Source organism: Alligator mississippiensis, chromosome 12, assembly GCF_030867095.1.
Source record: "Alligator mississippiensis isolate rAllMis1 chromosome 12, rAllMis1, whole genome shotgun sequence".
NCBI classification, from domain to species: Eukaryota; Metazoa; Chordata; order Crocodylia; family Alligatoridae; genus Alligator; species Alligator mississippiensis.
In genome coordinates, this window is record NC_081835.1 from 59,198,627 (window position 1) to 59,222,050 (window position 23,424).

A 23,424-nucleotide genomic window follows, 5' to 3' on the forward strand; every position below is an offset into this window, starting at 1 on the left:
GAGACAATGATGAACAATAAAGCAACGTGGTTAGCACCGCATCCTATTACCTCTGACTCCCCGGGCTGGAGGGCTGAGTCCCTTCCCTGTTTTTTACTCAGGTCGGCTTAAGGTGGCCTTTGAAGATGAGTCTAGAGTGAGGCTTCAACTTGTGCCTCTTGATCTGTAGCAAGAATGGATGACTGCCCCACCCCTGTCCCCATCTACTCTGCAGGGAGACGATCTTTAGTCTCATCTCAACCCAAAACTCAAGAGAGGTGATGCGACTCGCTCAGGCTCGCACAGCAAGTCCCTGACATCTCTGGTAATAGACCCCAGGAGTTCAATTGCCCGGTTCTAGCTCCTAGACCAGGTTCCCTCCACCAAAACCATCTAGCAATCAGCAATAATCAAAGCTCCTCTGGCTTCTACCATATTGGTGCGTCATGTAAATTAGCGTCTAGGTCATTTTAGCATTCCTGGTCAGATTAATTTACCACGATTTCCTTTATCCACATCCAAGAAGAAAAAGAAGTGTCAGCTGCAAAACCGAGCCTGTTTCTCTGTCCTTGCTGCAGGTTTCTGGTACAGCCCAGAGTGCGAATTCGTCCGCCACTGCATCAACAAGTCCCAGGAGCTGGTGGAAGGGAAAGTGTGTGTGTCTGTCTTCAAGGGCCAGGTCTACATCTTGGGCAGAGAGTCACCTCAGTCCCTGTACAATGAGGAGCTGGTGAGGTAAGCTGGAGGTGACAATATACCAGTATCTGGTGGGGGTGATGGTGAATGCTGTTAGGACAGGGCATCTTTGGCTCTTGGTGACTCTCCCGGGTTCCCTGGAGAAGACTTGCACTTTGCCTTCTCCATGCCTTGGGAGCAGGCATGACCAATGCACTCCCAAACTCCTGAAAGCTTGGCAGAGCCGCAGACAGGCAGAGATGTTGGAGAGAGCCTTTCTGTCCCGCATTTCCCCTGGGCCCATCCTCTGCCTTATGGAAGGTGAAGCCCATGTGCCAGTCTGGCCACAAGCAAAACTCCTTCATTGGAGGTGTTCAAGCAGAGGCGGTACAGGCATGGTACAAGAGGAGGAGGTACAGGGATGCACGGAGGTGGTGCTGGTGTTGGTTAGGGATGAGCTCGGGGTAGCTGTGCCTGTGCTCTGCTGTGGATATTTCCCAGGCTTCTGGGCTTTTCTGCTTGCCAAGTGGGGCTGGTAAGGATTTTTTTTTGCCTCTCCTGTTGTTGCACCTGTCAGGAAGGATGGTTTTTGCCTCCCGTAGAAGCGCTGGGTGTTGGCTGCAGCAAAGGCTAGGGATTTTGACTGAGATGTGCCAGTGCTCCTGCTGGAATTGAAATGTGGAGGCTCCTGGCTAGAGGCTCTTGCACCCATGTTTAGGGTTACACTACACCTCACATTGGGATCAGGAAGGGATTTTCCCCCTTGGCCAGATTCGTATGGACTGTGAGGGTTTTTGCTTTCCTCTCTAGAGGGGTTGTGGCCCCTTTCTGGGATCTCTTGAGCATATTTTAAAAGCCCTTGCAGCAGCCAGGCATTGGCTACCATTGGCCTCTGGCTTTACCTGTGGCAGGTTAAGGTGTTATGCCCTGTGGTTGTGTCACAGTTGACTGCGTAGTTTGACTAATAGGTTAGACGGTGGACTTGTACCGAGTGGTTTGGATAAGGATGATCCTGCCGCTGGTGGCAGGTTGGACTCGATGACCTCCCACGGTTCCTTCCAGCCTGATTTCTCTAGGGTACTTGGATTCGGTGAAACCAGGTGGTCCAGCCTCCCCAGGGCTCTGTGGGCAAGCTCATGCCCAGCACTTGCCACCCAGGCTGCTACCCAGGGCTGGGCAGGGGGGAGTCCAGGCTGCGCGGTGTATGATGGGAGGGTGTGAGACAGCATCCTGGATTTGAACCAAGGGTGCTTTGGTGTGGGGCACACCACCTCAGGGTGCTCCCTCGGGGGCATGGCTCATCTGACTGGCGCGTGCAGCCACGAGGGGTCTGCCTTTAACTCCATCACAAGCATTTCCTCTGAGTCGAGTCTAAAATGAGAGCACGAGTCTTGTTCTGCAGTCAATATTTTTTTTTTACACTTTTCCTTTTCTTCGTGTTGCTGTCTCTCTCTCCCCCGCTCTCCCCCCAGCCCTTTTCAATCTCTCTAAACACTTTATAAGCCATAAATACACCCGAATCAGTTTAGATCAGTCGGAGTAAATGTCAAATTATCTTCTCTCTTTCTCTTCTCTGGCTCTTTTCCTTCCCTCCCTCTCAAAATCAACAGCTCCTAATAATCCGTCCCAACCCTTCATTATGCCTCGCGTTCTCACTCGGAGAGATTAAATGAATAAAGTAAAAAAAAAAAAGAGGGAAGAAAAAAAAAAGAGGATGGAGGGGGGTGGGACTGAGAAAAAGAGAGAGGGAGAGAAAAGCAGGGGCACTTATTCTCACTGCGTCGCCAACCATTTTCCTTTTCTTTTTGATTTCTACATCGCTGGTTTGAAAGCCTTTGAGTGACGGCGTCACAGGAACCCGAGAGAAAGCTGTGAGAGGTAGAGCCGCGTGGAAATGCCTCTGCACAGTAGGTAGAAAGTAACGTAATTATAGAGCAGGTCAGAACCACTCGAATGAGCAAAAATAAAAGCTCAGAGGTTTTTCTGTAGCCCGTCAGGGGAGGTAAAATCATTGTAAACTCTTTTTTTTTTTTTTTTTTTTTTTTAAAGGTTTGCAGTTTCTGGGAAATGAGCCGTAGTTGGAGGTTTTGGGGGGTTTTGTTTTTTTTTGGATGGCAAGGAGCTGGCTTGCTTGGGATGTGCTTTCCTGACTGCTGGGTTTTGGGGGCTGTTGCTGGGGGCCGGCGTGGTTTTATATGCAGTGTCGCAGGATGAAATGGCAAGGAGACATGAAGCAGGGCTGGCTCCATGGCAGCTATAAGCTGTTGCAGTGCTGGCATGGCCATCGGGCTCAGCTTCTCCCTGGCGTAAATTGGAGTCATCATAGGGAGCTGCACCTGTTTACACCAACCAGGCGCAAATGCATCCGGGCCTGATGTTGTTTGGCTCTTTCCTCAGCCCTCCCTTGGGCAGCTCTCAAGTGGGGACTAACAGGCGTTTGGCCTGTGTGCGAGACAGGGTCCTTTGGCAATGCGGGCATTGGCACCATAGTGTACAGTGGCACCAGCAGCCCCACCGCTGGGGGCTAGTGCAGGTGGGGGTTGAACGCCTTTACTGCCATGGGATCAAACACAGCTCAGGTCCAGAGGATCCCCGAAGCCTGATCTGCGTTTGATGCATCCATTGGTGCTAGTGCCGGAGTGGGTGGTGATGTCCCAGTGATTCCTGCTTGGGACAAGGCCAGAGTGTGAGGACAGATCTCAGTCTTTGCACGCAGCTCTGGTCCTGGGTGTCTCATGGGGTGGGCAGAAGATGCTCTTATAAGGTTGCCTGGTACCTCACCTGCCTAAGCAGGAAAGGAAAGACAGCGCTCGGGGTTGGATGAAGAGTCTGGAGCTTCTTGTCCCTGCAAGCTGAAGCAGCTGCTCGGGGGTGGAGGGACTTGGCCAGAGAGGGTTTGGCTTCTATTAAGGGAAAAAGGAAGCAAGTCCCAGTGAGGGAGAAGCAGACTGGGAGACAGGGAGAGATTTGCCCCAGCCCCATGTGTGTCATGCGAGTCCCCCTCCATCCTTCACACTAGGTTCCCAGTGGGACATTCATCCACTATAGGTGTGCACAACATCTGTCCGTTACATGGTTCAGGTGTGCGCTCCCCTCTGGCATTTCTGCTCCACAGCACGGTCTTGTATTCAGTGTGGGACTGGGAGTCTGCGGGTACTACCCTTGGCTGTGCTGCTGAATGTGCTGCGTGGGCATGGGCAGGTCACTGCCTTTCATGAACTGCTGCGGAAGTGCTGGTGCATTGGCGCTGTGGCACTGTAGAGAGGCTGGTAGACCTGGAACTGGCAAATGAGATTTTTCTGTGGCAAGAAGGCCCTCTCCGGACATGCCAGAGAAGTGCGCACCAAAATCAGGTGCAGTGCATCCTTCTTCTGAGTGGGAGGAGCTGCCTAGTGGAAACCACTCCCCATCCAGGCTGCAGCAGGCATGAAGATGACTGCTGTACTGCGGGGTGAGCGCGGGCTGTATTGTCTGCTGCATCCCATGTAGCACCATCGTGCACTGAGAGTGCTGCAGTTGTCATGGAGAACAGCATGCTGGGTTGGGCCCGGTGAAGATGTTTGAATGGCAAGGACAGAGGGGCTTGGGTGCCAGAGGAGGGGAAGGAGAGGCCAGCGGTTTCAGCCTAGGACTTGAAACACCCAGGCTGAGTTCAGTGCCCTGCTCTGCTACAGACTCAGATATCACTGGGAGAACCCACATGATTAACTGCCTATTTCTCCTCTTCTCTCCCTGCCCTGCCCTTTGCAGTATGAATGTCCAAGGAGATTATGAGCCTGCTGATGCCACTGGATTCATCAACATCAACTCCCTGAGGTTTGTATAGCATGAAAGCCCTGGCACCAATGTCCCATCCCATCTTTTGGGATGCCCTGCCCAACACACAGCTGCTGGCTTCCCACTTGCTAGCCTCACCACAGTGACTCGCGCCCTGCCTGGCCCTGCAATCATTTTGATGCAGATGCAGCATCACCACTGTGTGGTCCCACAAAGCCCCTGCTCATGTAGCTGCAGAGCCCTGCTCACACTTATCCTTTGGCTCCTGCCTGGTTGCTGTCCAAGCACGGCTGCTTTCCATTTTATAGGAGGTGCCCTCTGGCATGCCCTGATGTTGGCCAGGAGGCCTTGTCTTCGGTGGGATCAGAGTCACTGAGCCCCTTCTGTAGGCAGGCTTCACCCTGGCGCTAGCATGGTTTCATCCATGCTAGCTAAATGTGGTGGCTTCCGCTTGTTGTTGGGGTTAGAGCCCAATTGGCAGCTCAAAACACACTAAAAACCCGTTACACAGTTCACACCACGCACCCATCTCTATACCCGTACCCCCATCCACTGCCCTCCTCAGAGAGTCTACTGAAAAAGTCTGTGCCAGACCCCTCTCTCTCTCTCTCTCTCTCTATATATATATATGTATGTATATCTACATGTATATGTATATATATTTATATGTGTATGTATATATGTATATATGTATATGTATGTATGTATATGTATATCTGTATGTGTATGTTTATATATATGTGTATGTATGTGTATATCTGTATATGTGTGTGTGTGTGTGTGCGTGTGTATGTGTGTGTGTATATATATATATATATATATTTAAATAAGTATTTTTGAAAAAAAAAAGAAGTTAGATCCCAATTAACACAGTTCTTGCGAGGCTTGGCTTGCCCTTGTTTGTGCTGGGAGGTCTGAGCTGCTGCAGCCTTACAGTGAGCCTGAGAGGCCACATCCTGAAGGCAGCTGAGGCCTTGCAGACCATAGCGCCCACCTCTAGCAGGGACTGAGACTCCTCAAATGGGGCATCTTCCCAAGCGCCCCATCTAGCACTGAGTTAGACAAGAGATGGGGATTGGCTCCCTGGTGAGCCTGGCTGCCTTGCCCTGGCACAGGTGAGCCTGTTGTCACTGGCACAAAACCCCCCTAGCCAACTAATGCCCCTTTAGCGGGTGCTTGAGTCCCTCCATCCCACCTGAGCCGCAGGTTCAACCCAAGCATTTGGAAATGAGAACAAGCCTGTTGGGAACAGAAGCCTTGGCTAATTACAGCCTCCTAAAGAACAGCCATTCTCTTTATTTTCCTTATCTCCCAGGCCCCCAAACTCCCCCCTAAATGCCATGAAATATGCTATATTTATATAATGGGCTCTTAATTTTTCCATTGCCAGTTAACTGCTTTGTTCTCTGCCATATTATGTGAGGTCCCCGCCCCCACCCCGAGGTAAATTAATTACACTATCGGGTATGGGGAGGAAGAATTAAACTGTATAGGCCTTAACAAATGCTTGCCCCTGCTGCCCTCTCGTTCCGCCTGAATTAATTGACTCGAAATGTGTGTTATCACTGTTAATTTACAATTAAATTTTTTTTTTCCTTCAAATCTGGCTTACAGGCTAAAGGAATATCATCGTCTCCAGAGCAAGGTCGCCACGAAGCAGAATGAATAGCAATCAATAGGCTCTCGCTCCCCTTTCTAATTTGTCGAAGCGCGAGCACTAATTGCGGCGGTAATTTGTAATTGTAACTCACCTCCCAGAATTGATGTTGAGGTGATGGCTTTGTTACGGGCTTCCGTGGCAAGCAAAACAGAATCAAATAATAATAAAAAAAGGTGGTAAGCTCCCCCCCGAGAGAAACGGGAATGGGAATTAAAACAGCGAACACGGGTTTTTTTGTTTCTTTATTCTGAGGAGTGGTTCGTTATGCCGCCGCTGTTTGTCCCTCACGTGCTTAGTTGGCCAAACTCTTCCCTGGGCTGGGCTTTGTGATCTCAGCAGTGGATTTAAGTGCCTATGAAGGCCACACATTTTTGTCCCAGTGCATACCTTTGTATTGGAAAGGGGAGCAGGAAACCTAACCGAACCAGTCACCTACCTGTTTCTTCCTCTGCTAAGGACTAAGTGGCCATGGAGGAGAAGATAGGCAGCTAAGGAAAGAAAAAGACTGTCTTCACAATGCATTTTGGTTTTTTTTAAGTTGTTAAGAGGATTTTATTGTTCTTTTCCTATGCTCGTTTGAGAGTGGAGGGATCAGACTGAATAGGATTAGTTTAAAAAAGAGAGGGAGGAAAAAGGTGTTACCAGACCAGAGAGCAAACTGAACATTTTGTTCCACATTTAATTAAGCTCCAATTTGAAGGGGGGGTGGTCTTTAATTTTGGGGGGAGTGGTGATGAGGCTCAGATTGAAGTCTTTCCCTGTTTGCAGGCCCCTTATGTGCCTTTGCCACCATTGCGCATTTGGAAAAAAGATCATGGCATAGAGAAGCTAGCACACGGAGGCCTGCAAGGTGCTTGGATATGGCAGTCCTGATGGGCATGTGAGGGTCTATGTTGGGCTGCAGTGTGTGTCTGTCCTTGCTCAAAGGGGTTTAGCCTCTGAACCAGGGGGGTCTCAACCTTTATTCACGAATGAGCACTGCGATGACTTCACCTTTTTCATGGAGCATTAAAAGAAAATCAAATGGATATAATTGTCATCTCATCATCAATTCCACCTTTCAATGTGATTCTTGATGTGATTGCGAGTGCTTTCAAGCACTGGTTTTGGATTTGTTGGAGAGCACTTTATACAATCACAACAGCACTAGGGTGCTCGTGCAAATGGTGAGGTTAGGCAGCCGCGAGCATAGCAGGATTCAGCACTCCTTCCCCTGTCGCTCTCTGCATGCGAGTCCAAAGCTGCCTTGTTTGTCACCAGCCCTGCTGGGACGTGCTCGCAGAGCTGGCCCCTTTGGACGCTGGTGCACGTGACAATTAGCAGTTGTACAAGAAGCGGGGGTGCCGATGGCTCTTCTCAAGGTGGCACGCCAGAATCTAGCTCGCTGTCCCTAGCCGGGCTGGCTCCCTGCAGGCAGGAAGAAAGCATCTGCTCTGTGTCGATGAAATCAGCACCTTCGACTCGGACTCGCCACCAGTTGAAGGTTGGAGAAAGCAGTGTTTTCCCCTCGTCTCTCCGCAGGGCCACTGGCTGCACTTTGAGCGGCAGGACAAAGTTCTTCGCCTGCCCTGTTCGCCTGTTAAGGGTAAGCGTGACAAGCTTCTGACATCACAGCTGGGAAAATAACCTGTTATTTTCTCAGCTTGGATGTTACTTTCTCTGCTATTACCAGCAGCTACCATCTATGGAGACGAAGGCAGCAGAGAGTCGGCAGTCAAGCAAATGGAAATGGTTCTCGCCTGGCACAGCAGCTGTGAAAACGCGGTGAGGAAAAGGGAAGCAATCCTGGAATGAACCAAGCACTTTGCAGGGGTACTGCTGCCACCTGCTGGTTGAAATCAGAATAGTTCACTCGTGTGTCATAGGGCCTATACCGCTACCAGAGATTCACCCTTAGCTGTTATCCTCCTGGCTCGGACTCAACTTCCCCTTGACAATGGCCAGCGCCAAATGCTTCAAAGGAAGGTGTAAGACCTCACTGGGGGCACATGCAGGATAATCTGCCCCTGCACTGGACCTCCCCTGAGTTCGGGATGAGTACAAGCCCCAAAGCATGAGATCTAATATTCCTTTCAAACGTTTGTTGCTGATAACTCTGGAGGCTCCTGCGCTTCATACAGACGTCTCTCACGTTCCTGAATCTCGCCACACTTTTGATCTCCAGGGGGAGGGGATTGTGCATTAGAAAGAGGTGTTGGGCTTTTGTCCAGCTGTCCCCACAGGACTTTATGTGAGTAGAGCAAGGCAAACTCCTAGGGTAGCCAGGGATTTAGCTCACTTGAGATCTGCACCCAGTGGGTTGGGCTCTTTTGGGGCTGTCCTCTGTGTTCACCTACATCTCTGTGCTCATTGCCCCCATCCCCACCCCTGCATTTGCTGACTCTATACTCCTCCAAGTTTCCTTCCTAAATGCTCTTTGGATCTTCCTCCTGCAGCTCTCAATATTGCACCTTCCTTTGCCCCAAACCAGGAAGGAAACTACCTGTCGCATGCTCCAGGAAACATCCTTCGCTTCTCCAGAATTCCCCTTGCACCATTCTTTGCACACGACCTCCCCCAGTGATCTTGCTGAATAAGCCCCTTGTCTTCTGAAAGCTGTTCTGCCGTGCTGCATATGTGTCTGAGTTTAACTGTGAGGTCCTTGCGGCATGTGGTAAGAGGCCATTCTCCAGGCTGTGCAAGCATATACTCCTGTCAGCCCACAAAATAACATTAGTACCTCACTGACCACCAAATTGAGGGAGACCTGCTATTTGCTGTCGGAAAACTGGAGCTGCTAGATTTCCGCAGCTGCATAACATGGCATGCTGGATGACTCATAGCTGGATGACACAAGCTGTTTTACCAAGCAGGCTTGGATGCTGCCAGTCTCCAAAGCGCCTTGACACTCTGGCTTCCACACCTACAATAGGTCAGTGTGCACATGCACAGTCTGGACACTCCCTGGTTTTGGTATGGTGTTGGAGTCTAGATCCAGGAGCAACATCAGCCATTAGACTACTTGTTAACCCACCTGATGGTGCATAGAGCGGTCCGTGGCTAGGGTGGAGATATGGTGGAGATATGACCACTGGGGACAGGTTGGGTGGTGATGCTCTCAGAAATGTTGACTGTAAATGGTGCTACAAGAGGTGTTTGGAAAATGTGATGCGTGGTGTATCTGAAACCATCCAGACCAGAGCTCCTGGAGAGGCTCCTTAGGATTGTGATTGCAAATGCTGGGCTCTCCCTGTCACCCTCCTGTGTTCGTAAAATATTTTACGTTTGAAAGACTCGTTTAAATGCAGAGGTCTCCAATGCTCTCCATTGCTCTCAAGTGCTGATCAGATGTTGCCACTGCAGAATTACTCAGTTGTGTGATTTTGGTGCTTAACAGTTATCTGGTGGTGTCTGGGCAGGATTCTTTCTGAAATGGGAAGTGGGGACATAATATAAAATGGCATCTTGCAATCCTGATCCAAGCCTGGGAAAACCGGCCTGGTTTAGTCCAAGGTTTTGCTGTATTCTTTGATCTCCTTGTTGCTGCTGGAGCAGGCTGTATATTCTGTTGCATTCATCCCCTCACCATTAAAAATGCCTTGGATGTGGAAAGTCCTCTTACATGCATGAAAGCTAGAGATGGGAAAGACCCTGGACAGCCATCTCTCTCTTTCACCCACGCTGACCAGTGCAAGATTGTTCCCGACAGCGCGTCTTCTAGTGCTTTCACAGGAGTGTCTACCATTTCCCTTTGGGGACTATCGCACCTCTTTTCCATACAGCTCACTACGGGTAAGGCTTCACTAATATCCAGCCCAGGATGCCTTGTACCTTCCTTTTGTGCTTCCTTCCATCCTCCAGTGGCAGGCGGTCACCACATCATGACAGGTTAAGCCAACCTGTGCCTATTTAGCTGCTTTTAATCTTGCATAAGTCAAGCAGTCCAGTCCCCAGGGTTGGTGTTGTTTGTCTCCAAACTGCCTCCTGTTTGTCCATGGCTTTCTAATACCGCCATGTCTCAGACTGAAAGCAGTGTTTCAGGTGCGGTCTCACCAGCCCCGTAGAGAAGACTGTAATCTCCTTGCTCAGTGACTTGATGCTGCTGTGTGCATGTAGTCTTAGATTTGTGCTGGCCTTTTTTAAGCAGGCTGAGATGTTTTGAGGAGGTTGATGGCTTTGGAGGGAAGGGCACAGCACCATCCATTAGTTGTTACAGCGATGGCACACACCGTCCATGCCAGGAGACCAGGTGTGTCTTTCTCATGGAACTGGACACTGCATTGGCTTTCTTTAATGGTGGTAGCAAGGATTTCTTAGAGTGACATCTTTTATTGGCCAGCAATGTAGTTGGGATAAAGCTAGCCAAGCTTTCAAATGCAAGGCTTAGGTCTCTGATCACAGGAACCAGGCAAAGCATAGCGAAAAACAGCAGAGGGGAGGGGGTGCTCGTGCCATTTTGTGAGGCTTGGGGCACCCCCGTTCAAGACAGCCATTGCTCCCAGGATACCTGCTCCCTGTCTTCTTCCCATCCCCTTCCTCCCTGCAACATCCGCCCAAGCTCCTACAGAAGAGAAGGCCCTGGCACAGGCTCGGAGCGCAATGATCTGTACGATGCACCTCCGGGCTGCTGCCTTAGTGCAAAGGCATGGCTGGAGGAGCATAGATCCCAAGAGGCAAAGCTCTGTTTTGATCTGAGAGGCACATCTGCAAGCTGCTTTAAGGGCAACAGCCACAGGAAATGCTCTTACTCTCCCCACCCCAATAAAGTCCTCCATTCGGGGCAAAGTTTGCACCCCCTAGCAGCCCATTCACCCTCTTCTCTGGGACCCCAGGGAGCCAGCCCAGCTAACTCACCCCAGGAGATGGAGATGCTCTTCCGTCCACCTCGCCAGCTGCTGAAGCCAAGGAGCCAGGCTCTTCCTTTCAGCCCAAGGTTAGCTCCTTCCAGCTTCTCCTGTCTCTTTCCTCCTCCAGTCGTCGCCCCGTGCAGGAGGGGTTTGGCCGACAGCCCCACGCACGGGACACAGCGGCGGAGTTGTGGGTAATTGGCAGCTGACCCACCTTCCTGTTGGCTTTAACCTGAGGCTGGCTGCGCTGGCAGGGCTGATCTGTACGCCTCTCAGGCTAAGAGGGGAGGGCTCGTCCGGGGTCACCTCAATCGATATCTCATCTGCGGGCTCTCCTAGCGGAAGTGATGGTATATTGGAACATGGTAATGGGTCTTGTCTAGTGGAAAAGGCTAATCTTCCCCAGCTGTACAGGATCTCTGCAGGTGTCCTTCAGCTTTCTCCCTCACGGCAACCATGGGGCCCTGCAGCCCGCAGAAGAAAAGACACTTTTCTTTAAAGCTGCAGCAGCCTCATTTATTCCCAGTTCCTTTCAGCCAGGACAGAATGAAACCCCTGGGCCAGATACCCGGAGCCATCTCAAGCCTCGTCACCGAGAGCCACGGCCAGCAGATGTTCTGCTCCTGGGGTCCTGCCTGCCTTTGAACCTGAAACGGGCTGATAAAACCAGAGGGGGAGAAATTCATCTTCATGCCAGCCCTCTGGGCTATACACAGCTCTTAATGGGGGAAAAAAACCCAGTGCTGCCACCTTCCAGGGAAAAGATCTGGTCCGGTGCATCTGCACCGAGGTCCTGGAGCCTGCAGTGCAACCCCTAATGCATCCATGGGGCTCTAAAAGAGTCACCCCAGCAAGGCAGCAACATAACACAGGGAAACACCCTCTTCCAGGTCGTCGGGTGAATTGAGTGCTTGCCTGTGGGTTTGGTGTCACCAGAGTCTCAGGATGGAAATCTAGGCCCAGGTTGTTACACGGCTGTTTATCCATGTTCATGCATTATTTATTCATATTAAAACGGCACGATCACTGATTGCTCATGATCTTTATCATCTCTTCCAAGGAGCTCACAGCTACACCAGTCCTGAGTGCCCCCTTCCCTTGCTCATGAAGATGGATGTTGCAGACAATTAGCAGAGCATGTTCTCCGGAGACGGCTGCGCGTTTGCCTTCCCCGCTGCTCGTTGGGGCCGAGATGCACTTAGGAAGGTGGTCGTCAAGAAAGTCAGTGGTGGGAGGCATGGGGAATAGTGAGAGCTGGGGGGGGTCCATCTAATTTATCTATCTGATCTGCATGTCACAAGCATCTGTCACCATGATAGCTCTTTATAGAAGATGAAAGGGGCAGGTCAATTTTTCTCCATCCTGCTCTTGTCTCACAAAGTGGGTGGCTGGTGGCCCACGTGTATGTCCTCTTTTTTCCTCCTCCTTCGGTTCTGCCATTTTCCGATCCCACTGCCAATCCCACCTCTTGGCTAAAGCTGAGGAACCCAAGAAGAAGAGGCACAGGATGGTGTGAAGATGGCTCTCCTCATCTTCTTCATCAATAAGCATGTGTGAGGCTGTAGCATAACTAGTGGGGGTGGGGGGTGGTGATTGGGGCACCAGCCTTGATGCCTCCTTTTTGGGGTTGGGGGGAGGAAGTGCAGAAATAGCTGTCGGTGCAGCGGTGGCCGATCACACTGCTGTGACTGGCGCTGCAGCAGCTTGGCTCTGCATTGCGTGGCATGGCCTCTGGTGTGAGGAGAGGGTGCCCAGGGGGATCCAAGGAGCTGTTCAGTGCTGTTAGCTTTATTCTTGCTGTGTAAGCAAGTGGCACCGGTGTGGGACCATGCCGTCCTTTGTAAGTGTTCTTTTGTTCTCATCCAAATGATGAAAGCCTTGGTCCTGTTATTTAGCAGCCAGAGTATGTAACTCTGTGGTTTTGGATCCATCAGTGTCTCCCTGTGACCTTGGCCCCGTTTGTTCCCCTCTCCACAACTCAGTTCTCCTGGCTGTGAAGCATGCGTGGTGATTCTTGTCCACCTTCTGCAAGTGCTTTGAGGCCACGGGCTTTGAGGTGGCAGTTTTGCTGCTAGGTAGGATTAGGAGTTAATTGTGAACTGACAATCGTTGTGCGACATACGGCAATTGCCGGTAACCTCCTTGGGGAAGCGACTAAGTCAGTTCAAAGGTTCAAACAATGTTCAGCACAATGGGCTTCAGCTCGGATAGGTGGTTTAATATTATTTGGATCCTAGTAACAGCCCATGGGTTCACTGTAGACATTTCGAAACCTCTTTGGCTTCCCACGAGTCTGAGGAGCCTAAGTCCGCCTTGAATGGAGGGCAAGGCTGCAAAATCTCTGAGGTGCATTTGAAACAGTGCCCTCGGTCCAATACCCCCCTGTACCCACTGCCTTTACCAGCACAGCTCCAAACGCTTACTAGGGGCCAAGGGTGGCCCCTGTGCCCCGTGCGCAGGTCATAGGTCTGGACCACAGAACGGTTATTAAACGTTTCTAAGGCCGAGAAATTCCCCGGTGTGGTGGGGAGCCCTGGGCCGAAAGCTTCCCAGGCGAGCGGGAGATGGGCGTCTTTGTAAACCCCTTAACAAGGTGGCTTTGTCTAAACATTTAACAAGAATCTCTCTTGCTTCTCCCTGGGAGTTTCCCAAAGCCGGTGCTGGGCGGCCTGAAAGGCAGCATTATGCTTTTCCCTGGGACAGGCTGCCATGGGGGGCAGAGGGAGAAGGCCGGCTGGGATCAGAAAGACACGAGGGCAGATATGCACGCTCATTACAAAGGGCTGCCCCGAGGGGACAGACAGTCAAAGCTCAGCCGCGGCAAAGGGAAAGACAAGAGGGCTACACAGGAGGCTGGAAGTGTAGCGCGGGGAAGTCCATCTGGTCACTCAATAGCAGTGGTCAGTGACCTGCTGGGGCTTGGGAGGGGGATCCTTCTGGCCTGCCCTCTGCCCCTCCCTTGCAGAAGGGGAAATGAGAAAGGTGGCTATTTCCAGGGGGCCGGGGAAGGCACAGGTAGGTTTTGTTGGCCTCTGGTAACCGGAGAAGCCAGCTGTTAATGACTTGCCTGCCCTCTCCTCTCAGTTACTTTCTGCATCTCTGGCTCTCAGTAAAACTGGGTGCAAAAGGAGGTCACAGCACTGACCTTTGTGGTCAGATGAGTTGTCCCCATGGGGCTTTCTCTCACCTGGGCCCCAGCCAGTCCTGGCTCTGCCCCACTCAATTATGTGACAACCTTTCCTATTTTTACGTGACTTCCACACAGGTCACTTCAGCTGGGAATGGAGGAGTCAAACAGGACCAAGAAAGGAAAAGGCAAAACTCCATGTATTTGTAGCAGGTAACGAGTGCCTGGTATTCTTAGCAAGCAGGACTCATAGTAGAGTTGATATCTTTTATTAGACCAACAAGATTTTTGCAAAAAAAGCCTTTTTTTTTTTTTTCTTCCAAAAATCTTGTTGGTCTAATAAAAGATAAGGTATCATTTCTACTATGAGTCCTGATTGCCTTTTCCTCTAGACCAATACGGCTACAACCTGGATACCTGGTATTCCTAGCGAGAGAGCAGCTTCCCTCTGAAGGGGCCAGCGAGCTCAGTCGGCTGGATTAAATACATTGCAAACTAGAGGTAGGAACGGCTTCACCCACCACCGATATGGAGGGTGGAAAACCACGAGGAAAGGAAATGAATCCAAATTAGGGAAAGGCTTAGATTTAAAGTAATTCGTTCAAACTTGCTAAATCCCTGTCTGGACACACACAGAACTGAACTATCCAAACAGCTGGGTTGCATACTATCCAAAATCTGAGGGCGGGTAAGCCTGGATGGCAGTCACTGCTTTGGCCAGAAGTGCAGTGGAGGTTTGCCCCGGCTAGCTCAGGTACTGGTACCAGTCCAACTGGTACCAGTATCAGTCGGACTGGCAAAGCCTACCTGAGAAATGCAGGGTATGTTGGCCAAGTTTTGCCTTCTGCACTGAGATCCATGCTGCTGTGACAACACTGCTACCGCTACCTGAGCTGCATGAATTCACAGGTAGCTTGGGCATGTCTCCATCGCATTGCAGTCAGAACAGCAGTTGCAGTGGAGACAACCCCTAGCTTTTGATTCACTTGGGAAGCGAATGAAGTTAAGATTAAACGAAAGCCTTTCTCCCTGACTGAGACTTTGGTGCAGTTTAATTCTTCCTCCTCTTTTTAAAAGTTTGCTTGGATAAAATTTCCACCATGCGCCGCCCCCCCCAGGTAGGCATGCCCTGCGGTGGTCTCACAGATCCCTGCCCCTTTCCTTTAAAGTCACCCAGTGCTCATGGAGGGCAGGTCCACCTGCTTCTGATGGTGGGGCAGTCTCACTCAGCTAGCCTGGAGGCCAAGCCCTGGCTCTTGGCCTGACCAAATGTGTATGCTCCACCTGATTTCCACCAGGGTCCCCTTGGTCAAGAGAGGCTAGGGCTTACAGGAGGGCTATTCCTGCAAGCAGTTGGGTTGCAGGTGCAGAGCCCCTCGCAAATGGCTTTGCCCTGGGACCTTGTCATCTGATATTGGAGGGGATCAGTTCGTGGTGAAAGCTCCTTCCCAGCAGGACAGAGTTGCATTGCCCTTGTACAATGGAGACCTTCTACCTACATAGACTGGTGTTGGCCCCAGGCCTCACCTCTCTGCCCCCGAGGTGGGACAGCAGCAGCCCGTGTTCGGCTAGGAGTTGGCATGATTTTTTTTAATGAAAAGCGAATGCCTGAGACCACCTCTTTCCCTGCTTTGGTGTCATCTGCTTCTCCCGCTCCATGCAAGCCCAGCTTCCTTCCTTGCCTTTGCCGGTCATGGTTGCTGTCCCCTGGCTCCACAGAGAGCTCACCCCGCAGATTTACTGTCACACGTTAAAACCATGTCTTAGCAGCAGGGTCAGCATGTCACGGCAGCCCCGCATCGATTTGTTTGTACCTCCCCTTGGCTAAAGCACTTTGCCCCCAGCCCCTAGGAGTTGTATCAAGCTTCACAAGCCCCCTCCGCCTTCCACCCCCCGTCCCAAGCTCTCCCGGGGTTGAGAGGGAGGCCAGGCCAGAAAACCTCCACCCAGGATGACTTCTGCAGGCAATCATCCAGGAGCCCTAAAACGTGGCCGCTGGGCAAGCTGCCATCTGCGCTGCTGAACTCCTGACCCCGGCAGGAGATGTAATGCGTCTCCCTGGTTTATCTTAATCAATATTTCCATAAAAAAATAAGCTGTGAGAGAGGCTGAGGGGCTCTCAGCTAGCCCACCCCACTCTGCTTGGTTACAAGTGGGATCCATAAAGCTCCCGATTTGTTTTCTGTGCTTGGCTGAAGCTGGAGGCACTGGAGTGGACACGCTCCCATGCGCTAAGCCAGGCACAGGCAGCATCACGGGTTCTCCTAGTTTAGGAGGGCTTCAAGCTCCTGAAGACCTTCATGATGGGTCTGGCCTGGGAGTGCATCAAGGTCTCTGAGCCTCAAGGCTTTACTGGCCATGGGAGAAGGCCCTGGGTTCCCACTTGCTGCCCAGGATGCTGTGGGTATGGTGTCTGCAAGCTTTCACCACCTAGGGCTGGTTTTTCCATTCCCCCCTCCAAATAAGAAGGATGCTTGCCTTTGAGGTGGCCCCCAGCTGACTTGCTTCATCACTAAACCCACTTTTAGGGTTTTAGAGGAGCTTCTATACCACCTGATGAGTTGGGCTTGTTAATTTGCATTGGAATTAACCTACTGCAGTGACTTAATCTCCTGCCATGGGGACCTGACCCATAAATGGGACTCCTAATGCAACCTCATTACAAATGATACTACTTATTATTGGTTGTATGTTAGCACTTAAAGCTCCCAATCCATGGACAATTCCCCAGGCACTGCACAAGCACATAATGATGGGGCAGTCCCTGCCCCAAGCAGCTTCCAATCTGCCATTCCTTTTCTCTAAAACTTTCTTGGTGGTTGCCTGAGAGGTAGAAGCTGCCAGGTGGAATTGCCTGGCTTGAATTGAGCTGGAGAGGTCATAAAAGACCTTGAGATCAAGATCCTTCTGATCTGAAAACCTGTGAAGTTGAACCTGTTCCATTCTGGAGATCTCCGGGGAAGGAAGCCACAGAATCAACACTGGCCAAAACTTCCTCTGTTCCCTATGTCTGGTTGGCCTATGTATAAACCCATTGCCCTGCTGCATATAGTGCCACCAGCTTTTGCAATGGTACTGTGCAGGCCATGATATATAGTGTATTTCTTAAAGCCCCAGCTCCTGGAGGCATGTGATTGTGTCAGAATCTCTGCTCCATTGTTTTTTAAAGGTGTGTTTCTAGCCCTCCTGAGTGGAGAGAACAGTTTGGAACGTGTAACCCTGGAAAACCAAAGTCTTCAAAACCAGGGAGCAAACAAAAAGAGTGCAGCAGCAGTTGTTATGGTTTATCTCCAAGCCCATGGTCTTCGGAGGCCTATTTTAATGCAACATGTGGAACGTTTGCTTGCTTTGCAGGAGTTGTAAAGCTGATGTGAAATCTCCTGCCAGAGTGAATCCATCTGAGCAGTGAAGAATGGGATCAGGCTAGCAGCATTTAACTGGTCCCATCCCCTCTCCCTCACTGGAGCATGGTGAGAGGCCCAGCAAGGCTGCTGTCCCCTGTTGGCTTTGGTGATGGGCATTGATGCCTGATGCACTCTGACAAAGACAGAGAGGTCTCTGCCCCACTGTTTGATCTTGGACCTCCTGCTTGGTTAAAAGGGATGAGGCAGAAAAGAGGTAAGGGGGTGCCCACTGCTTCTATAGCACCCAGGCAGCCTTTAGGACAAGGGTGTGGGCTGCAGCAGCAGATGCAAAGCCCCAAGTTTCATAGTTTCATCGTTGGTAGGGTCGGAAGGGACCTGAGCAGATCATCAAGTCCGACCCCCTATCCTGTGTCCTCTGCTACTGGCTGGAAGCCTTGTCTCTCCCAACCCAAAAGTCCTCCCACCACCAGCCAGGGGCACTGCCTGAGGCCCTGATCCTGCAGACATTGCTAAGCACTTTGCTCATGTACCTGACTTACCTGGAATGACTCACCTGAGCAACAGTGCATGTGCCAAGACTGGGCATGCTCCTGTCCCTCCTCCCCATAGGTTGAACCAGGAGAAGGGAGGGGCTTTTCACGCACTTTCATTCACTAAGCAAACAGCTCTGGTGAGAAGTCCCTCTATTTGTTTCCTTTGCGGTGTTGGGCTATAGCATGATGGAGTAGGGCTCTGAGGCAGAGGAGGAGGGAAAAAACCTTCCCTATTGTGTTAACCATTGTTTAATGAAAGTGGCAATTCATCTGCCGTGGATGTTAAATAGGGAGGAAGTGCTAATACCCTCCGTCCTGACCAGTCTGGCTGTTTTAGTGCTTGCAAAGTGGGAAATCAATATCTCAGAGGCACTAAGTGCACCTTCAGGAACATCACTCATGCCAGGATCGAATGGCGGGCTTGTCGGGGGACCGCCAAGATGGGGGTGGAAGAGGTCTCTCCAACAGCTCCCTTGGTATTGGCGTAGGGATGCAGGAGGATATGAAATGACTTCACTTCCCTCTTCTTTATTCATGCCAGCTGTGCATCTGGCTGACTCTTGGCCACTGCTGGGTGAGTCCAGGCACATGGTGGGATTTAAGTACCCACAAGCCCCTGCCCCAGCCCCGACACATCCCCTACATAATGATGCTAAGCCTGTTTTATTCTGTAAGGGGTTACTGGAGCCACGCTTCGCTGGATACACTAATGGGACCACTCCCTATTAGTATGGTAGGGTTACCAGGGCTGGGGGCTGCATTGTGGTGGGCATGGGGTGCACACTGACTGGAGTGGTCCCTAGAGTAGTCTAATTAACGGAGAGGGCTCAGGCCATCTTCCCAGGCCTTTTTGCCCCAAGCCTTGCAGTTGGCCAGGCAGGCACGCTCTGGCAAGAGGACCAGGTCAGTGAACAAAAAGGTGCTGAGGCAAAGCTACCTGCTAAGATGGAAAGCATTGTCCTCTGCAGAGCAATGGAGCCCTACAGGGCTATAAAGCAGGGCAGACATGAAACTGGCCATGATAGAAGGCAGAGCAATGGATGGAGCTGGCCTTCTCCCCAGGACAGCGGGGAAGCAATGCCACCAGCCCACGGTCTGAGCTGCGCAAGGGTCCCATGTTGCCAGTTCCCCTCCTGCAGCCCTAGGTGTAAGCACCGGCTCTGAGGGATGGAGCTCCCCATGTCCATCACTCATGTGCTTTCTCTGCCTTTGTCTTTCTGCTGAGCACCTAGACTCTGTTGCCTGTGGACTAACCCCACTCCAGGGTTTGCAACAGCCAGGATACAGAAGGGGAGAGGTGAGAACATGCATCTAGAAATCCCGATCCAGGTTCTTGCCCTGATTTTTGGTCTAGATTTCTAACCGGGCACATAGATGTAGAAACAGCTCCAGGCCTGACCCAGCCGACAGTGAGCTCCATGAGAGTCCTTCCATCCATCTTATTGGGCACTAGCCTGGGTCCTGAATATGCAATCTTTCCTCAACCCCTCTTCATCTCCAACAGGTCTCCACCCCTTTGCTGAAGTCCTTCCCAGCTAATCTAGCTCTTGCTGGGATGATAGGAGCTTTGGTGCATTTTGGGAGACCTCCCACTGATGGAGAAGGCCAGATCTGAACACATCAGCCCCCAAGGGCCCGGCAGTCAGTGACAGGTACAAGAGACTCTCCACCCCTGTGAGCCATCAGCAAAGAGTGGGGGTCAGATGAAAGGAGCCAAGGGTGGTCACAGAGCTTGTTGCAAGGGCCAAGCTAACAATGGCTGCCGTGGGGCGGGGGGAGGAAAGCACTGGGAGGTTGTGTTGGCGACTCTGCCTTTTTTCCTTTTCAGCCTCTCTCGTTATTTATCGGTGACTTTTGTCCTTGGCCAGCATAGCAACTGAAAGGGGCTGTATTATATCACATATAGGCAGCTCTTAGAGAGCGAGCAGCGCGCATTCTGCCCGGAACAATGCGCGCGCTGGCTAATTCTGTTAGACTTTGTCGGCGCTCGGGTCCCATCTGGTTGACACAGTTTGCTCTGATGCCTCCTGCCATTATGTTACCACTTGCCTGTTTGAATCGGTCTCTCCCTCCCTCCTCCCACCTCCTCCTTTTCTTTTTAGCTTTTCTCTTTTCTGTTCTTTTTTTTTTCCTTTTTTTTTTTTCTCATTTTCTCCCAAAAGCCAGGCAGAACTTGCATAATAGAGTGATGTCAGATGTGTGCAAAACAGACCAACAAAACCTAATGCATTTCCCTCCTTTGTCTGTCACTCTCTCTACTGCCTAACATTTTCCCTCAGAAAGCCACTTAAAACACATCAGCAACAATCCCTCACAAAACAGCCACTTGTTGGCTAATTGTGCTGAGTACCTGCCCACTCCAGATTTTTCTCTTCCGTTCTGCTGTGGGGGGGAGAAGGAGGGACCGCTCCTGCAGGGAGCTGCCCGGCTCTAAGCTGCCTTGGCCAAGAGCAAGAGGGAGCCAAGGGAGGTGTTTGCCACCTCTCGGGGTGCTCTCAGAGCCAGGCAGGATTGGACCTGGGGTTTCAGCCTGTTTGGATGCTCAGGTGGAAGGGCACGCTGCAGCGGGGAGCTGGGAGTGCTTCTGCCCCCGGGGCCGCAAAGGGCATGTCCACACTGAGCACCTCCAGGCCCACTCCCCAAGCACACCAGAAATCGAGATCTCATGAGTGGAGCAGCTTCTGGGTCCCATTTCTAGGCTCAGTGGGTGCAAGTGAGGGCAGGTGGGCAGAGTGTCCTCAGGACCATCTTTCCCAGGGGGCATGGATGTACTTTGACTCACTCCGTGACCCTCAAGGGTGGCTTGGCTTTCAGGCTCACAGCCTGTGTTTTGGCAGTCTTGCCATGGATGGTATGAAAATGTCTGTCTCTGATTGAAGTGTCTTCTCTGTTTGTTCGCTGCGTTAGGAGTCCAGTTCTGGCTTACACTTTCCTCAACAAGACTCCCTGAATGATGGGAGATTTAGGAGAGCTGTGGTACAGGAAGCACCCAAGAAGTGATCCCTATGATCTCAAAGGGCAGGTATTAGGCAACTAGCTTCACCCTTGCTTGTGGCTTGTTAACAGAACCGGCTGGAAGAAAATAGACCTCTGGTAAGACTCATGATACCACTCTGCAGTGAAGAGCTGACCTGATCCAGGAGTGACAGATGGGCTCCAGTGAAGTCAATGGGAGTTTTGGCTAGGACTTCCCTGGCTCTAGGGTTTCATCCTGGGTATCTAGCACTGCCATGAACTGCTCTGTTGTGGCAAAGCTGACACGGCTCACCTGTGCCACCCTGTTCATGATGACTGCCAGCCACGGTCACTGTGTTCAGCAGCATGTGCCCTAGGCTGCTGGAGAGCAGTTCCAGCATGGGCCAGGCAGTATTGATGGATGCCCGGAAAGGGATTGTGGGAGCTGATAAGTGAGAACCCCCCTGTAATTCCTGGCGGGCAGCCCTGGAGGGAAAGTCACAGAGCGTCCGAGCGGTAGGACATCGCACCGTGGGCGATCTGCTGAGTGGTTTATTTGAACAAGGGCAGGGGGCAGCTGCAGTGATTACCCAGGAAAGCACCTTCAGCTGGTGGCAGGGGTGCAAGGTCCCCTCAGATGATTTGTTTAATTTATGCATATGAGACCTTAGATATACCATCATGATGGGCATGTGGGTGCAACTTTGGGGACAGTCGGGCCCAGAATGGTCTATGAAGCAAACCCACTCCAGGTGAGGGACAGCTCTTGGGATGTTTGATGGCCAACACTTGGATGAGTCTGTGGTCTTGGACCTGTTCTTCATGGACATGCATCCAGATGGCCAAGATCTCCCCATCTCTGCTGACTCCCTTTTATGTAGTCTCAGTGGAGAAACCAAGGGGCAAACCAGACCAGGGATCAGGCTCTTCTCTTATCGAATGCAGTGGCTGTCTCAGACTTGCAGGCAGTGTCCAGCCATATTGGCAGGGGAAGTCACGTGCTGCTGCTGCCCCTCACACTCAGCCTACTTTGTAGTTAAGGAGAGGATTTCAGTTTCTAGAGCGGATCCTTGGCAGCCATCCTCACTTCTACATTTCCTTTAAACACACAGATGTGCACACGGGAGATGCATTGATTTCTTCTCCCAAGAGACAATTTTTCCCCCAAATTGGGATTCATTGTAGTTGACTGAGCATCTTCCATTCATGGTAAAGACCCTTCGCAGACAGCTCTGGCTGCCTTCCAAGCACAAAAACCACCGGTAGGGGGTGAGACACTGGAGCTATGTGCAGCTAAGGCAGCTCTGGCTCTTTTGGGGTGGTTCAAAGCTAAGCTCTTTTGAACCCCTGCAAGGAATCAGGCCCAATTTGTTAATTTTAGAGCAAAATGAAACACCAAGCTGAAAAGGCCAATAAAAAATACAGCCAGCGGAGGCCGTGTGAGAGCCAGTGAGCTAAACTCCCAGGCATCGCGACGCTGCAGCAAACTGCACTGGGAATGCAGCCCAGAATTATCCCATTGAGGACACCTCTGCTGACAGCGCACACACCTGGCCTGGCACTCACCAGCCATTGGAAGGGGGTGTTGTAATGTCATATGAACACAGTGAGGAGACGATTTAAGGAAAAAGGAGAGAGAGAAGAAAAGGGCAGGGGGGAGGTTTGCAGTTTTCTCTTAAGGAAGCTGCATCTCAGTTTGATTTTGTAATTAAAGCAAGCATCTGCTGCTGTTTCCCAGCACACGGTCCCCCTGCTTTCACTGGGGGCTAGGCTGTTTGTATGCACGATGGGAATAAGAGACTAGAAAAATCAAGGCTTCTTGGTCCTGAGTTTGCTTCTGCCACTGATTCACCACGCAGCTGCTGGCCAGGTTCTTCAGAACTAAATCGGCCACGGTGGCAAGTTGTCTTCTTTTAATGGGAGCCCAACTGGAGATACGTCAGGTTGAGTTTCAGAAAGATCTCAGCACCTATCATGTCCCCGGCACAGTGAACTCTTCTGAAAATTCAGCTCCTTGCTTAGATACCAGAGGGGAGTTGGAGCTCTTGGGAAAATCTGGCCTCTAAAGCAGGACACATGTTGGTGCTGAGAGCCTGAATTGACAAGGGTCATGGGTGATGAGCGCTAGTGCGACTTGAGATGTGAGTATCTCAGGATGGGCCCCCGAAATGTTGGAAAATGTTGGCCTCACTGTCTTGTGTGAAGAGGTACTTAGTTCCTGCTACATCAATGAGACGCTGGTCTTTCAGTGCCTCCGTTTCCAGTTTCAGGGCCTGCTGTTCTCTGTTCACCTGTACAGGTGTGAGACTCAGTTCTGTAGTATTGTGAAATGTCTCCAGCTCCTGAGCTGAAGGGCACAACAGACAGGCAGAGGGCCAGAGTATGATTTGTGTTAGCATCTGACAATAAAGGACAAAGTGCAGCAGTTTCAGAGCCTCCCATTTCATTAGCATCTGAGTGCCCAAATCCATTAGGTAGCAGGGATGGCATGGGTAGGAGGAGAATGGAGCAGGTGAAGGGCACAGAC

At 51.2% G+C, this 23,424-nt stretch overlaps 1 protein-coding gene across 1 annotated transcript in view; it reads left to right on the plus strand.

Annotated features, from left to right (window-relative positions):
* ASS1 (argininosuccinate synthase 1) overlaps positions 1 to 6,314 on the plus strand; it is a 65,757-nt gene extending 59,443 nt beyond the window's left edge. The window contains exons 14-16 of the mRNA XM_014610553.3: positions 558 to 714; positions 4,405 to 4,470; positions 6,046 to 6,314. Of these exons, the coding sequence (XP_014466039.1) occupies positions 558 to 714; positions 4,405 to 4,470; positions 6,046 to 6,100 (278 nt within the window). The 3' untranslated portion in view covers positions 6,101 to 6,314. The remainder of the gene's footprint in view (positions 1 to 557; positions 715 to 4,404; positions 4,471 to 6,045) is intronic.
* Positions 6,315 to 23,424: the final 17,110 nt, after the last annotated feature.